The following is a 17,202-nucleotide window of genomic DNA, read 5'->3' on the forward strand; positions in this document are numbered from 1 at the left end:
GATCCCAGGACACAGCAAACTGGCGAGGAGTTTCCCCTAAAAGTTCTGTAGTGGAATGTTAATTGAATCGGAGCAAATTGAAACAGGGTTAGTAACCAAATACCTGGCCATACATAATTTGGACGTGATTTTGTTGCAAGTGACACACTTGGTGGGAAATAACTGCGGATTCCTTGGCCAGGGTCGCTATAGACTCCTGGACCATGTAGGCTTTGCCAGGAGATCAACGGATGTAGGTGTATTATAGCTTGGCAATCGTTGCCCCTGCAGTTTATTAAAACATGGATAGACCCCCAGGCTTACTATGTGGCAGTGACAGGCTTCTGAAACGGGATGGGAATGGTGGTCGCATCCTCGTACCTACCATTGGGAATGCAAGGGGAAGGGTAGGCAAAGCTCAGAGAATGGATAACAAATGCCCTTTTTGCCCTGCTACTGGGGGGAGAGACCTTAATGTGACTCATTAGTGAGACATGGACTGACTGACTAGTTGTGGGATCCTCCAAAAGGAAGATACCCATATGGGAGATTTTTTGGATGTGAACAGAATGGCCAACTTACGGAGGGCCCATAATCGCCAAAGACGACAGTACTTCTATGCCTCCAACTCCATTGTGTCAATGTCCAAGTTGGACTATCTGTTGGTGCCACACCATCTAGTGTGAGTCTTTGGGAACAAAGAATACCTGCCCACAGGGATTTCAGACCACACCCCAGTTGTGACAACACTCTGGACAAGATTACCCAGACCTGAGAGGGTGTGGAGATTAGACCCATAGGAGCTCACAGATAAGAACACGTGTGGCATGATAAGGCAATCCAATAAGCATTGTTTTAAGGACAGTGTAGACTCAGTGGGCTCCAGAATGACCATTTGGGAGGCATATAAAGCAGTATTGAAGGGGGGCTGAAGAGCCCATGCTATGAGGAAAAAGGGAGAAATTATGCAGGAAACTGGAAGATGAGTTGGTATGAAGGGAGGTGGAATATGTGCCCTACCCTACGAGAGAAAGGGTGTTCAGTCTTGAGACTTTGAGGAAAGAGTACCAGAGTCTGGCTCACCAGGAGGCGAGGCAGCGCTTTAGGAAAAAACAGGAGAGACTATATAAAATTGGCAATAAATCTGTGAAGCTGCTGGCTTGATTGTATAAAAACGAGGCAGGCCAAAGCTGGATACACACAGTGTTCACTCCAAGGGGGTGCCCTAGTGGAGACCCCAAATGAAGTAGCGCAGGCCTTCGCGGACCACCTGAGGAAACGGTACTGCTCAACACTGGAGGGAGCTATGCCTGACATGGTGAAGGTTGTTAGGGACTTCCAGTTCCCTTCCTTAGGGAGAAGGTGAGCAAGGCCCTCGAGATGGAAATGACAAAGGGAGAAATCTCCAAACTGATATCCCAACTTAGAAGCCGAAGGGCCCTCGGCTCGAACGGGTGCCTGCCGGAGATCTTCAAGGGTGTGAAATCCCATATAGTGGTTCCCATGAAAGTAATGCTTGTAAAAGCACTGCGAGGAAGAATCCTACCCAAGGATTTGAAGCAGGCCAACATAGTCCTTTATCCACGAGGAAGGAAGACAGAGCCTCCTATAGGCCAATTTCCCTACTGAACATAGAAACAAAACTTCTGCCCAAGGTGCTTGCGCCTAGGCTCATGAACATAGGTTAATAGCCCCTGATCAGGTTTCACTTAGTTCGGCTGTCTGGCCAGGAGAAACCGGATTGATGAACCAGTGTTGCTGCTATCACTGGACGCCGAAAAAACTTTTGATTCAGTGGAATGGCTATACTTGATGGCAGTTCTGTGGAAAATGGGCTTTGGGCCAATGTTTTTAAAATGGGTAGTGCTGGTCTATCGCGAACCACTAGCATGGGTCTGCATAAACGGGACAGGGTTGAGGAAATTTAGACATAGCAAGGGCACCAGACAGGGATGCCCCCTATCCCCACTCTTGTTGGCTCTGGCGATCGAGCCTCCAATGACTAGGATCCAGGGTAACACACTGCTCAGGGGCTTGAAATTGGATTCAGACTGGGAAGATGTGGTATCGCTTCACACAGATGATATCCTACTACATGTGGCCAACCTGGAATGCTCTATCCCCTATTCATATTGCCTGGAGTAAATCTACTGCTTTCCCCTTGACAGACTAGACCCCACCTTGAGAGGGAAGTTATCCCTTGAGATGGGGACATACGGGATTTAGGTACCTGGGCATTTATGTCACCACTTGGCTAGACACCTTCTTTCGGTAAACTTCGGAGTGCATTAATATAGAGGGATGGTGGTCAACTGGAGGAAACTTTTGAATTCAGAATTATGCCATGCAGCACTCTACAAAATGATATTTCTCCCTAAGTTTCTATATATATTGTAGAATATATCAGTTAGGTTCCCAGACAAACTCTTTAAAGACATTGAGGAGGCAACCAACAGTTGATTTGGGATGGAGGCCAGCAGAGGATTGCTCTATCTGTACAGACAGGGAAACCAGAGGACAGAGGGATGGCCCTCCTGTACATGAAGTTGTACTGCTGGGCAGCACAACTGCAGGCAATAAATGATGGGGCTCTCATGGTGCAGTAAGAACCCTCAATTTACACAGCCAGGAGGGCAATATATCCTGGGGGTTGCCTTAAATGGCTATATGGAGCTGGCAGGTGTAACTCACTGCCACGCTCCACTGCCCAGGCGGTTAGGATAAGGCAGGAAGCAATGAAAGCACTAGGCTAGAAGGGTTGAGTGATGCTGGAGACCCCGCTTCGGGACTAGGCTCTGCTGGTGCATCTAAAAAGTGTGGAGAAGCATAGGAAGTAAGATATTCTGGGAATATCAAAAGTGGGAGATATCTGGAAGGAAGGGGAGATGCTTACATTCCCTGAACTTCAGGCCCAATTCAAACTGACGGGGGGACAACATCTTTGATAACAACAAGTGAAACATATCCTACCGGGCTATGGGAACCTCCTCTGGCATACCGAGGAGAAAATACCTCTTTTATGGAAGGTACTGGGCCCCCCCTACATAAGCATATGGTGACACAGATATATGCCTCCCTCCTGAGGCATAGCCTGCCTCCTTCTTGAGGCCCTATGTAGTGAGTCGGAAACTGATTTGGAGAGGTTGGAGGATGGCAGTTGGAGGAAAGCCTACACATATCTCCAAGAGGTAGCTATCAGTATGGGCTTTAGGCTAGAGTAGTTGAAACTACTCCATAGGGCTTTTTACACAAGAACCCATCTCTACCAGATGGGACAGGTGGATAACAACCGCTGTTAAAGGAGATCTGGACAGAAGGGGACTTTAATCCACACCCTGTGGGAATACGGGGTTACTGGGAGAAGGTGAGAGACATGATCTCTTTTTGTGGACTGCCCAATCACTCTCACTCCACAACTGGTGACGCTGGGTATCTGGAAGGAGCAGACAAACAGGTACCAGCTCTTGTTCTGTAATGTGGTGTTAATGATGGGCAGGAGGGATATAGACAGGTACTGGGGAGGAGCAAAAGTCCCCACAGTGACAGAATGGTCATCGAATATGGATTAGTGCTGGAGGGCGAGGAGCTGGTGTACCCCACCAGGGGTTGCCCACATAAGTTTGAAAAGATATGGTCCCTGTGGAAAGGGCCTGATGTAGTCTCAGACAAAGAGGAAGCTAAAAAGGGGGTACAAGAGGGAGGGCACAGTGGACACTACGATAAAGGCAGAGCCTTGAACAAATGATGGTGTTATGCGATTCGGAACTGAAGCAGATCTTCGCAATATGAAGGGAGGTGACAGAGGGGGATGTGAATATGTGCTGTTTTGTCATTGCTGTCTCGTGTTACATTGTTATGAAAACCACTGAAAAGTTTTTGAAAAAAAAAAAGAAAGTCACACCAAACTTCCCAGAGGCTCACTTTCATTGGAGCCATCCTGGATACAGGTCTTCCCTCCATCGCAAGTACAGGACATTCTGGATAAGATTCCAATGTCTCAGCCTCAGCCGGACTTTTAATAACATTGGTTCGGAGGCATCTGAGCCTCTTGGTCTCCTGCATCCTGCTTGTAGACTATGGCAGATGGCATAAGTGAGGGTTTTACAGTGGAACCTGAAGTCTCAATGGGCCCAGCATTAACCTGTTGGATTCTATCCAGGTTTCAGAAGAAAGTGCACACGACCTGCAGTGGTAGTTGCTCAGCCGCAACCAGACAGGCAGCAGACCCCTCTCCATGCCTCACCAGAGCTGACAGTGGTGATGGGATGAGGAGTACATCAGGGAAAAGTGAGGAACCAAGGCCTCTGGTCTCTGGCAGATACCTTTCTCCACATCAGTCTGCTGGAATTGCGGGCAATGTGCTTGGTGTTGAAAGTCTTTCTACCATCCATCAAAAGCAGGCTGGTTCAGGTTCTGATGGACAATGGAAATGCTATGTGGTACTGCAACAAGCATAGCAGGTGAGGTCATGACTCTTGTGCCAAGAGGCACTTAGTCTCTGGGAGCTAGCATGAGTGGCATTTACATACTGAGGTGGCACAAGGCATCTTCCAGCAATGGGAAGAACCATGGCTCGATGGTTTTGACACCACAGATAACATGCAGTCCTAAGAAGGCTTTCTTTTCGGGAGGCGTTCCAGATAAAATGGAGCACAGGACATCTGTATGCCTTTTCTGCCCCGAGTTCTGAAGAGGATCAGGAACAACCAGGCCTAAGTCATCAAGGTGGCTCTGGCTTTGTCAAGAAGTGTGTGGTACCCAGCACGTCTGCAGATGAGCATCTGTCCTCCGAGCAGGATACTGCTTCGGCAGGATCTCTTGTTGAAGCAGCAGAGTCCTGCACCCACACCTGCACAATATGAACCTCCATGTATGGAGACTGAGCTGTGACAATTGACAGCATTCGATCATGCTCATGAAGTTGCGGATGTCAACCTTGCTGCCGGGTGTCTTTGTGGACTAGTGTGGCACCCACAATATGTATCCGTTACAGGCCAAGGTGTCAGATGTTTTGTTGTTTGTTTTTATCTCTGGCCCAGGAAGGACTTTCAATGGGCACCATAAAAAGTTGTCAGTCCTTTCAGTCATTTTATATTGGCTGGACCAGCTGTTCTTGTTCAAAACACCTGCTGACTCATTTGTTTCTTTTCTCACAAATCCTTTGTGATACCACAGTTCGTCCGTCATTTTCCTCATGTGCATTTCCTTGAAACAGATGCACAGCTGTCCATTACGTCTCCTGACTTTAAATACTGTTGCAGTAACTTTGGATCATTGAATGCGTGAATTCCAAGCTGTCTCTGTGCAGCCTTCTTACACCACCTTTTTCCTGGAAAGAGTGAAGTTGAGGACCAGGGCCTTTTACCAAAGATGGTGACTGTGTTCCACGTTATGCAATCCATTACTCTTCTAAAGTTCTTTACTCTGCTTCGACCCTTGAAAGAGGATGGGTTCCATTGGCTGGACCCTAAAAAAGCTTTAAGCTTTTACACTTACAGCACCCAAACCGTCGGGAATACTATCAGCTCTTTGTGGGGTTCTCTGGACAAAGTAACGTGAAGGCAGTGCAGGAAAGAACTCTGTCGGGGTAGATAGTCCTCTGCATTAAGATCTACTATGCAGTTGCCTAGAAGCAGTCTCCATAAGGACTCTGGGGCCATTGTACCAGGGACAAGGTTGCACCTGGCATGCAAAGTGCCTGTCCATGATAACTGTCAGGCTGCGACGGCTTCAGTACACAGGTTCACCAAGCACTACTGCATAAACAGCCAGGTCCGTCGGGAATGGCAATTGGTTCATTCAGTCCTGCAGGACTTTTTGATCTGAGTCTATCCACAGACCCACCAACTGGGGAGGTTCTGCTTTGGTTTCTTTTCTCAAGGTGAGGAACCTGTGGTTAGAAGTATCCATCAGAAAAACAAATTCCTTGTCTTTGACAACCCTATTTCTGTTGATTACTCTGAAGTATTAACCGAAGATTTCTCCCAGTTCTGTGACATTGTCTCTTTTTCCATCTAAAAATGTCCCAACTAGAAATCTGCACACTAGTACTTATGTTTATTGTTAGACTTTGTGTTCGAGGGTGCAGGCAGAGTCACAAATGAAACTGACACAGACATGCAATGATGGCACTTAGGTGTGACCCCATCCTCAATACAGGGTGGGAAGAAGTAAACCCTGGAGCCACTTACTCGCCCGAGGAAGCAATGCTGTTTACATCTTACAGATCCAGCCTGGTGCCTGGGGATACTCTGAAGGTGAGTAATCTGCAGTTACATCAAGTACCTACCAGAAAGAGTGTTACCGAAGGTAAGTAACTTATTTTCAGGTTTACCCTGACAACTCATGTAGTCTATACCATGATGGACATTAAGTAAGAAATGGTGCAGACAGTGGAATTCCCCTAACACCCATCTAGGCATTAGGTCTACAGTGGAAAGAACAGTGTCAATGCTACTTGGCAAGCACTGGCACAGGGCATCTAGCACCATGTTGAAGGATGGGTACAGTCAGGCACAAGTGAAGGCTGGGTGCAACTGGATGAAAGGGGGTGGGGAGGAATCAAGAGCGAGGGAATGGTGGCTAATCTTTTACCACAGGGTGTGCTGTCAGCTTGTCTTATCAGCACACCTGTCTGTTTGTGTGTAACCACACGATATTGCATATGCTTCCCTTACTCCCCCACCACTCCACTGCATTCACTTTAGTTTTTAACTTAGTGCTCAGAATTTCTGCAGAGGAAACAACTGCTGAATTGAGCACTCCTAAAAAGCCAGTAAGTCTCTCAAATGGTGTGAAGAAATATTTTTTTGTGCGCTTGGACACTAGTTGAAAAATACTACAGGAAACAAAGGCATCATGCTTTCATGTTCAAAAAGTCATTATTTTCGCTATGATAATAATACATATTTCTATATAGTACTCTTCTCCGAAACACTTTACAAATAGAGCTTTTATATGCAATTATTATTATTCAATTTAAGTTGGTAGTACTTTTATTGATCTTGAAAGCGTGATAACCTGAGGTTACCAGGTCGAGATTTGAACCTGCACCCTTAATGTCACACATAAATGTCAACACAGAGGGGGTCATTATGACCCCGGTGGTAGGCGGTATGTTGGAGGTACATACCTGCCACATGTTGACATTGGCGGCTTGGCTGCAGCCAACCCACCAATTTACCATTCATACCGCCATGGCTGTAGCACCCGCCAGGCTGGAAATAACATTCTCCAGCCTGGCGGCTGCTATGATGCCACAGGCGGCATTTTGAGCCAGCCTGCCGCGGTAGGCCCTACCAGTGACAGGGAATTCCCTGCTCACCCACCACCCCAAAGACTCCCCAGATGCCCCCCACACCCCTCCATCCACTCTACCCCCTTCCCAACCCCCACCTCCCCATACATGCACACACTCGCAGACATGCAAGCATACACCCACTCACACTGGCATACATGCATTTATTCATGCATGTATCCATTCATGCTCGCACACATCCATTCACACTGCATTGCAGAGACGCATTCACATTTCCATTCTTACACGCATTCACACACATGCATACACCCACGCAAACAACACTACACACACACAGACGTGTTCACGCACACACTCACACATTCATGCACATAACCCCACACACACACAACAGCCCCCACCCTCCTCCCCTGTCGGAAGCCCAACTTACCTGCATCCAGGTAGTCTTCCGTCAGGGAATGGGACGGGCCACTGCTACCGCCAGCAGCACCCGCCAGCAGAACACCACCAGGCTGTTTCATATGTCATGATACGGTTGGTGGCGATCTACTGGCGTGGCAGTGCTGTTGGTAGCGGCGCCACTTTACTACCATCTGCCAGTATGGCCATGGCCATGGCCAGATTTCCTCCCTTTTTGTGGCGAAAGTCCGGCTGTGGTCATAATCTGGTGAACGTATGGTAGCCACGGTGATGGTCTTTTGGTTGCCGTCACCACAGCGGTAGGCAGTTTATAGCGCCAAAGTCATTATGTGGGCCAGAGTGTCTAGCTCACTCAGCTTTGTAAAAACAAGTATGCTGAGTTTAATGCTAAGATATAATAATACTTGGGAGATAAAACAAAACAAGTATTGGCTAAGCAGGTGAGATAGTTACATTAAGAAATATGTATATCAAGCATATGCCACAGAAATATAAAGAAGAATGAATAAAAAAGCGCTGCCACCTAAACTTGGCAGCCATATACTTGCAATAAAATTTGAAAAGTAAAAAACAGCCATCACATATCATTTTAAAATAACAGCGTGCGTGCTTACTAGCTGGCAGGTGCACATAAAAGATGATTTATTTTAATTTTAAAGCACATCAAAGAAAAGTAGGATTCTTATTGCTGCAGAGAAAAAGAATACCAGACTTTGAATTACAGTAACCTGAAGACATAGGGCCTGGTTTAGATAGTGACGGAGGGGTTACTCCGAACTAGGGTGAAGGATATCCTGCCCGCTGAAATCTAAATTTCATTTTATCCAATGAGATTTAGATTTAGGCAGACAGGGTATCGCCATCATTGTGACAGAATACCCCTCCACCAATATCTAAATGCAGGGGCATAGTTTAAGCACATGTGGATAACTAACAAAATAAAAGAGGATAAAGATTGGAAATAAAAAAGTATTAACAGAGTAAACTTTGACGAGCCTTGGCACTACAGTGTACACTTTTTATGCACCTGTTAACATGCAATCAAGCAAATGCCTTCACTCAATGCAAGAACCTGAATGGCTAAAGTAGGGTGTCCCATGCTGTATGCTGTGGTCAAGAAAAACAAAATGTTAATGACAGATGAACAGAGCAAGAGAACTGACCCAAAGCTTCTCTTTGTATGTATAGAAGTATCTATTTTTATTTAGGAATATTTTTTGATTATACAAGGCTGTAAAAGTGGCCTAATCTCGCTCTTGGTAAGACTTAAAAAATAGCGTAGCTGAACATATTTCAGCATAGATGACTAGACAGAAATCATACTCGGTGAGTGTAAACTAGACTGGCATAGACCGAGAATATGCCTTTTCTCTTTAAGAGTATGGTGTATGATAGAGTCACAAACACTGCCACTTCCCACGTTGTCACTGCACATTACTTTTAGTAAGTGCGCTCTGGAGCTGGTGCTGGCACAGAGAGATGAGAGTGTGCACTCCTAGCACTAGGGGGCTGACATATCTTGGTGGTATACTCCATCGTAATGGCGACTGAGTATCAATGCCGCTAAAATAATGGTCTGTCTGCCCAACTTACATGCGGGCGGACCATAGGTTTAATCACAGCAGGGACTAGTCCATCTCCGCCCTGATTAAACCCCTCCAATAGCCATGAAGAGTAAGAGCCACCAGAGGCAAACCTGTAATTCTGCCCACCTGATTTGGATGGGAGGAATTAAAGGTCAGTTTTCAATGCACGTCACCGTCAGGAAAACCCTGGTGGTAAGGGGCAGTGGAAACAGCAAATTGCTCCCCTCACCGTGGGACAGGATTCCCATGGCAAGGAGAGTACGATCTTCTTTATTTTCAAAAAGAAAATCCAGTTTCGGGATTTTCTTTTTGATAATAAAAAAGCAAACCTTTTGGTGCAGGACTCAGTCAAGTTGATGGAGCCTTGCACCAAACAGCAAAATGCACTGACAGGAACTGGCTTGACTGAGGTTTTCTGGCAGTGCTTTAAGAATGAATGAAAATTGTTAAGTAGCAGATCTATTCTAGTAAAAAAAAGGGTAACTGACAGGTGGAGTGGCGTTACACTAAATAGGAAATTAATGCGAAGAGAGATCATCATTTTGATGGCTTCGATACGCCCCAGGTGATAAATCTGGTTGACCAGTTATCTACTATCTACCTAATTTTGGCTAGAGTTGTTTTTTCATAATGGTCAAAGGATTCTCCAAGGTTTTGGTTGATCTGTATTTTACATTTGAGGCTATGACCCCCAATGACTGAGCTACTGCTGGGGACATTCAAGGCAAGGACCTCCGTTTTGTCCTTGTTAAGAGTGTAACCTGAGACTTGGGAATCTTCTTTAACGGCTGACATGATGCTGGTTATAGCCGAGTCTGCTTATGTTGTGAAAAGAAGGATGTCTTATGTAAATGCTGCCACTTTTTGTAGATCTGCAGCAAATGGGATACTACGCACAGAGGGGTTCTCTCTAATTTTTTTAAGGAGTGGTTCCATTGTGAGTAGAAAAAGTACAGGGGAAACCGAGCACTCCTTCCTAGTTCCTTTTTGTAGTTTGAAACTGTTTGATAGGGTTCCATTAACATTCAATTCTGGCCTTAGGTTCCATATATAGTTTGAGAATCATTCTAGATAGATTTGGGCTGAGATTAAACACAGTGACGGCTGCATGTAGAAAAGACCACAAGACCTTGCCGAAGGCCTTTTTGGCTTCTAATGCAATCGCGCAGGCTGGTTGGTTGCAATATCTGCTTTCTCGATAACATGACTAACTAGTTTGATATTGTCTGCGCTGAACCCACCTTTACTAAAGCCAGATTGTGACAAGTGTATTATCGTTTGGAGGATGGGTTCCAGTCTGAAGGCGAGGATTTTCGCATAGATTTTACATCAGTGTTTATTAGGGATATTGGGCAGTAGTACTTGGGGCCAGAGGGCTCTATACCTTTCTTAGGGATGACTATAATAGTGGCTTCTGAAGCGGTACCAGTGATCGTTTCTGTAGCGGAGAAGTGAGATAAGAGGACTTTAAGGGGTGTGATAAATGAGGCACAAGGAAGTGGCGAAGCAATCAGGCACTGGTGCCTTTCCAGCTTTAAATAATTCAATTGCGTTTATAATTTCACTTTGGGCTATGGGTTCTAGTGTGATTTTTGCTTTATTGTCTATTTTTGTAATAAGAATTGTGTTGAGGTATTGTAGGGTGTGCAATTGCTTTTATAGTAAACGCTTCAGTAAAAATATTAAAAAGAGTAGAGGATATCCTCCTCCTTTTGGAGGGTGAGCCGTGTTCATTAGTATTAGAGATTATCCTGTGGTGACGGGAGAAAGAAAGAAAAAATTAAACAATTGCCAAAACTTGACTCATATATCTCTAAACACTTACCACCATAGTTGGCCACCCAACCACTCACCATTTCCCCACAATCGCCCTGCCCCACTCCCCTCTTTTCCTCTTGCCCCACTCCTTTTTCCCATCCACCACTCCTCCTCTATCCCACCCCGTCCAGAATTCCTATCTGCTTTTCTCTTTATCTGTCCTCTCATTTCTCTTTTTCCTGTCCTTTTCCATGCCCTGGTATAAGTCTGGGGTAATCCATTGCATAGTGCGCTGCCTTTATACTCATAGGGTCACACTCATCTCTTGCCTCTCCATAACGGTTACAATACTATGAATTTACAGCAAAACAGTGTTGTATCCCTCCCAGTTATCATACCCCAATCTGCGGTCAATCCAAATCTTTCTGTGCTTCTTCTGTATGGTTTTGTTAAACCTCAATAAAAATGGCTTCAAATTAAAAAAGAATCAACGCCAGCTTGGAGGTCATTTATAAATCTGGTGGGTGATCTTTCCATCAGGGTGATGGAGTAATTTACTTCATCGCCCTGGAGGAAGAATTGGCCGTCCACCAGGAATTGAATCAATCCCCAAGTTGAGGTATTTGAGAAGGACTAGCTCAATGTGTTAAATCCCACCGACACTGTTCTGGGCATGGATTAAATACTGGAACAGGAAGGGGTTGAAACTTATAAAACTTTCCTGGGCACTGGAAAGTCACTTGGGCAGACGGAAGAGTGCCACCTGACAAAGGTTTGTCAGGAAACTGTGGGATATCCTAAATTATTGTATAACATTTATTAAGTATGAACATGTGCTATTATGGTAGACTACTAGAGAGGCAATGCTATTAAAGCAGCAGCAGAAGCTAAGAGTCAGGAAACACGACTGGAAGAGTTGGGAGAAAACAGTGCAGCTTCATGACAGAGGAGATTACTGGCAGAACAGTTCCTCCTGCACTCCACTCAGACAAAGGCATTACAGGTCCTGTAGACATTTCTGCAGATAAAAGGTCCACACAGCAACACCACTTTTCAGCATCCACACTGGTAAACCCATTGGAATCGAGTCATTCCCTCACAGATTCGCCCAGCTTGAGCACTACACCCATACACCACAATGAAAAGCACATATGCCCAAGCAGCATCTTTTTTAAGCACTCATCATGAAACCCAATGAAGGGGCCGTGTCCAGAACACCTACACCCCAAGACTCAATGGAAAGAGGATGCCCCCACAGTCCCTACCTTTTCTCATAGCTAATACAAATAAATACAATAGACAGCATATTCCCATCTTCAAACCTACTGGGGGTGGTCCCACAAGGGTTCACCTCTCCTGAACACCTAGAAAAAAACTCACTGGGGAGGCTACGCCTCAACATATGGTTCTGAGAGAGCGTAGTTTAAATATTACATATTATAAGACGTGAAATGCTTATGTCTAACAATGCTATTTTAATAAAATATTCATTGAAGCGTATTCATAAACGTGGAGAATTGTTCATATGTATAAACTAATGTCGACTGTAAGAAATAATCGTTTATAGTTTGTCTAACTGAGCACATTAACACGTATAAAACTGCATTCATTGGAACCATATATCCTAAGTTAGCGTGAGTCGAGAACTAGCTGTGTAACTCTCATATTAAAGCATATTTTTCTGTTTCTCCAGTGTGCTGACTTGCAAAAGACCATGACCCAGCGATTGTTCTTTTCTCTTACTAGTTTGCAACAACACCCAACTCTCCCATCCGCATGCTAGTAGCTTTCATATAAAAGATATGTACTTCGAAACAATAATAGACACTTCCAAGGACGGTGAAGCGAGAAGAAGAGAACTTTTGACCTGATATGTACAAAGACGATGAAGTAACCCCGGATGTGCCACCTACGAAAAACGTCAATTATGAAGACCAATTAGGAATTAGGGAATTATCATGAAATGACAAATGCATTACTTAATGTATAATTTAATAGGCTACCGATAGTGGGGTGTAGTGACTGACCAATAGAATTTTGGGGGAATGTATTACGAAAAAGGTTTGAAAAACCCATGACACAAGAGACAAAGAGCATTAGGGTAGGGAATGATATCGATTGCATCCAGAAACTCTGTCACTTTATTTGGTGATTTGAGACTTAGACAAAACCATCCTCGCCCATAGACTGCCCCATTACACTTTCCTCCTTATGAGGAGAGTGTCCCTTGCCTCTAACTTAGATAGACTGACGGTGAACTCAACTGATATCCTGAAGACGAAGACTGATTCTGTACGCTGTCCTATTCTGAGGAGGGTAAATATAATCATTGATAATGGAAATGCATTCATTTGCCTTTTCTTTCTAGGTACCAACTGCTGTATGTTTTTGATTAGAGACCTTAGTTAGATGTTTTCCAAATTGGTGTTCAAAATTGTTTTGCATGAAGCCCAACATGCCAATGCTAATTAGAGGTTAGACGAGACATTCGTCCCGACTGACAACCTGACGTGACTGACATAGTGCTATGCTGAACTAATATCTCTAGAAGGTTTTATGTACTACGATCTGCTTATAGTCATTTGATTGTCTATGCTTCTGATCCTTGCATTATTGAAAGCGTATTATGATTGTCATCTTGTGATTATGTTTATTTGCTTCTTGGTTTTGAGATTGATGCATTTGCTATTAGATTGTAATCAATAGGGAATAAAATTCATAAAAATCCATTAAGGTGTGGTTATTCGTGACTGAAAGGTCATGATTGCGCCGAAGGTTTATTAATGACTAAAGTAAGATATATTTTGGTGTTAACTATTGACAATGTTATTGACATATTGATTGATATATTGATCAGTTATCTCGTCCTACGGTGTCTCACCACTGAGCCCAAAGATTCATCGGCCTAAAACGAGTCCTGATGTGTATAAATTAACATAGACGGACGCGTTAACAGTTCCATAACTGTATATTTCTGGAGCGCCCAAAGCCCTGATTTCACTGGAGAGGCCACATCCCCACAAAGTAATCTCCCTAAAGAATCCATACCATTATACTCACTGGCGAGGACATGAACACCACTCACTGACCTCTTTTGAGTGCATTGCACACATCCAGTCGGTCCAGTGAAAGGAACAGCTTGACACTGTTGGACTTCAGGTAGATTGTGGAGTCCTCCTCGCCAACAAAGCAGAACTTAGATATTTCCAAACCTTGATTGGACAGAGGAAACAGCAAAACAAGAAGACATTTTAGGCATTAGATTAGAGCAATGGGGAGTCAAGAACCGTTATATAATAAAGTATGTTCAGATTCCACTCAAGTACATTGGCTCATGTGCACAACCCTACACTGGGGCAAGAACAGCTTAAGAGTCACAAATGGAAACTCGTTTTTTACTCACTACTGATGACACCTGCTTGAGTGAGATGAAAGCTATGTCTGAGCATGATAGTGCTGGGTCTCTCCACTGGCCTTAAAAACTGGCCGTTACACCTTGCTCACTTTTCTAGCAGGCATTATGGGCTTGGCATCTGCAAGCAGCTGTCAGCTCAGTCACCATCATCTTTCACTAAACACATTTGGCCTCTGGTTTAGATCTGTCAGCCCTAGGTTAAGTTTCAAAAACTAAAGAACTGTTGACAATCTGCTGTGAGAGTGCAACTGACTGAAACTATCCCATCAGTGGATATCGACCAGGGAATGACAGGCAACCACGCTAGACTAAACCACAACAAAACAGGGTGATTGTATTCATCTGCAGGTTTCACATCTGACTACTGGGTTAGAATTCATCGGATGCAATAAATACCATCAAATTATGAGTTTGTTTCTGATAATGCAGATTTTAGTACTTGCGGCACCACAGTGTGTGTAATTACTGGCCATTTTTCCCTCTGCCAAATGCCATCAGGTTGATTTGCTAAAATTTATCAGGAGAAAACTGCAGCTGCCAACATCATAATTTCAGTATGTGGGGTTACTTTATTTACCACACATACCGGAATTATCAGGTCTGCCCATAATGCAGGCCATAGACCACTTCTGTCACATCTCCTCTATTTTGACATGTTCGAACCCAGATTGGGCTATTCCTGTCTACTAAGGCACCTCGAAGTGCACACAGGCATACCTCATGAAAATTCAATCAGGTTTCCTTCTCTTCAGCTCCCCTCATCTTGCCTTCCAGTGCATCCTCTCCGTTGCACATAGGGTAAAACTTAAGTTCTTTGTCCATCTAAAACGTAGGCTTTCATTTAATACTCAAAAGCTAAAGAAACGTATTCCTAGCTGCATTTTGTTTCCATTTGAGCTCTTGGTGCTTTTACTGCCTAGAATAAGAAACATGCGCACAGGTGAGCAATCTCTGTGTTGTTGGATTGGTCACTTGTTGAACTTCCTGCCTTTAACTGTTGGCAGCATGGCTACACAGCACCACAAAGTGTTTATAGACACATCCAGTGTTAGAGTTAGTATGGTGATCTCAATTCTATTTTGTTGATTTATTCTACTGGGTTCTCACCCAGTGCAAGTTGGCAGGACGGGGCAGTCAGTACACAGTCACTATTTCAAAAGCGGTAGCACCTGGCTGCCAGCTGAGGAATTACACAAAGAACACTACCAAGGACCCAGCAAGTGCACTATGCTACTGCTGAGCTACCAATCGAACATCCAAGAGCACCATCAAAGACCCGCAAGTCAACAGCACTACAATAGCCCTATTTTAGTGCTGATGACTACCACTCAAACAGCACACCACTGAGCTACAGCACAGGATAGTACTATCACCAAGGGACTGGCCCATCAACACTAAACACCGCATTGCCATGGCAAGCACTGAGTTTCAGTGACAAGAGTCAATTCATTTTACTGAGCGTAACAAAAAAATAGTGCTATTGGTTTATTAACGCACTTCCAGAATGTTATATAAATTAGAAAATGGAGAAAAGGGAAGCAGTTAAAAAGCAATGCCTGCTCTCTTTCCGAAATTACATTTGGCACATAGATAATTGTGAATGTTACCTACAGGGCTTCGGACCATTTGTGAAAAAGAAGGTGATCATGGACTTGAACAACTAACCATAGTGTTTCACACTGTTGACAACACGTACACCACTCTCCGGGGTAAGGTTGGACAAAATGATGACATCGAACAGCGTTTTCTCCTCAGGGTCTTTCTCCAACAGCTTGTCATTGACATTCTGGACTGCCTGAAAGAGGGAGATGGGATGAAAACGATGCAAAACAAACCGAGACAGGATTGGTGTTTGGAAAGTCCATTCCCCAAATTACATACATCTACATCACCAGAAACACTAGACAAAAACCCGATGGAAAATAAGTCTCAGCCTATCACTGGTAATGTGTGAGATGGTGGTGTCCCATCTCCATCCCCCACCTCTGATTCTCTAACCGTTCATCCAACCCCATACGGTCCAAATCACTCCCTAATATTCACTGAGAGCCTAACTGTCAGCGTGACATACTATAAAGAATCTGAAACTGACTTGAGACAAAATACTGCCACATTTTCAAACTTGCTAACGCAGAAAGATGCTCTCGTACATGCATTGCTCATCTCCCCAGAGGTCTACTACTTTCTTGCCTGTTAATTACCAGGGGTGAAACATGTGTCACTGTGGTCACTGCACTGCGGAGGGATCCAAGTAGTCCTGCAGACCTGCCCCTGCAGTCTACTGACAGGGTTTCAAATACTGACATCAGACCAGAACTCCTCTGTAAAGACAATACTGGGTCCCTGAAATGGCCAAAGATTTGGGATCAAGCCTGCCCTTAAAACTAGGGGACTCAATCGTAGACAGAGGCCCAGGCATCCAACTATGCCACTAAATCGAATGGCCAATACAATGGCAGCGTAACAGGTCCAAATGCCAGTAAAAATGAGTGCCAGAGAATGGGCCAGAACCCCAACCTACTTCTATGAAAGCCATTTACAATGGGGCAATGCTTTTACTTGGCAATATCAAAGGGGCATCATCTTTTTGTGTTACACCACTGCCCAGAGAAAGACTAGTTTGTTGTTTTAGAGCGTGCTAATAAGGGGGTGAATCTCTTGAAATGAAATCAAGGAGGTGCATTTCTGTAAGGGCCTCTCCTTTCACTGTATCTTAGTAAATTTTAATGGGCGGTTTTGTCTGACTGCCTTTTTCCTTGAAAACTGCTAATGGATGTGGGAACTAT

General features: G+C 44.4%; 1 protein-coding gene across 1 annotated transcript in view; it reads right to left on the minus strand.

Moving 5' to 3' along the window:
- Window positions 1–17,202, minus strand: part of LOC138284418 (cytosolic 5'-nucleotidase 1A-like) — a 98,046-nt gene that overhangs the window by 23,155 nt on the left and 57,689 nt on the right. Inside the window, exons 4-5 of the mRNA XM_069223161.1 lie at window positions 16,082–16,211; window positions 14,091–14,213 (exon numbers count right to left, since the gene is read on the minus strand). Coding sequence (XP_069079262.1) covers window positions 14,091–14,213; window positions 16,082–16,211 — 253 coding nt within the window. The remainder of the gene's footprint in view (window positions 1–14,090; window positions 14,214–16,081; window positions 16,212–17,202) is intronic.

Source organism: Pleurodeles waltl, chromosome 3_1, assembly GCF_031143425.1.
Source record: "Pleurodeles waltl isolate 20211129_DDA chromosome 3_1, aPleWal1.hap1.20221129, whole genome shotgun sequence".
NCBI classification, from domain to species: domain Eukaryota; kingdom Metazoa; phylum Chordata; class Amphibia; order Caudata; family Salamandridae; genus Pleurodeles; species Pleurodeles waltl.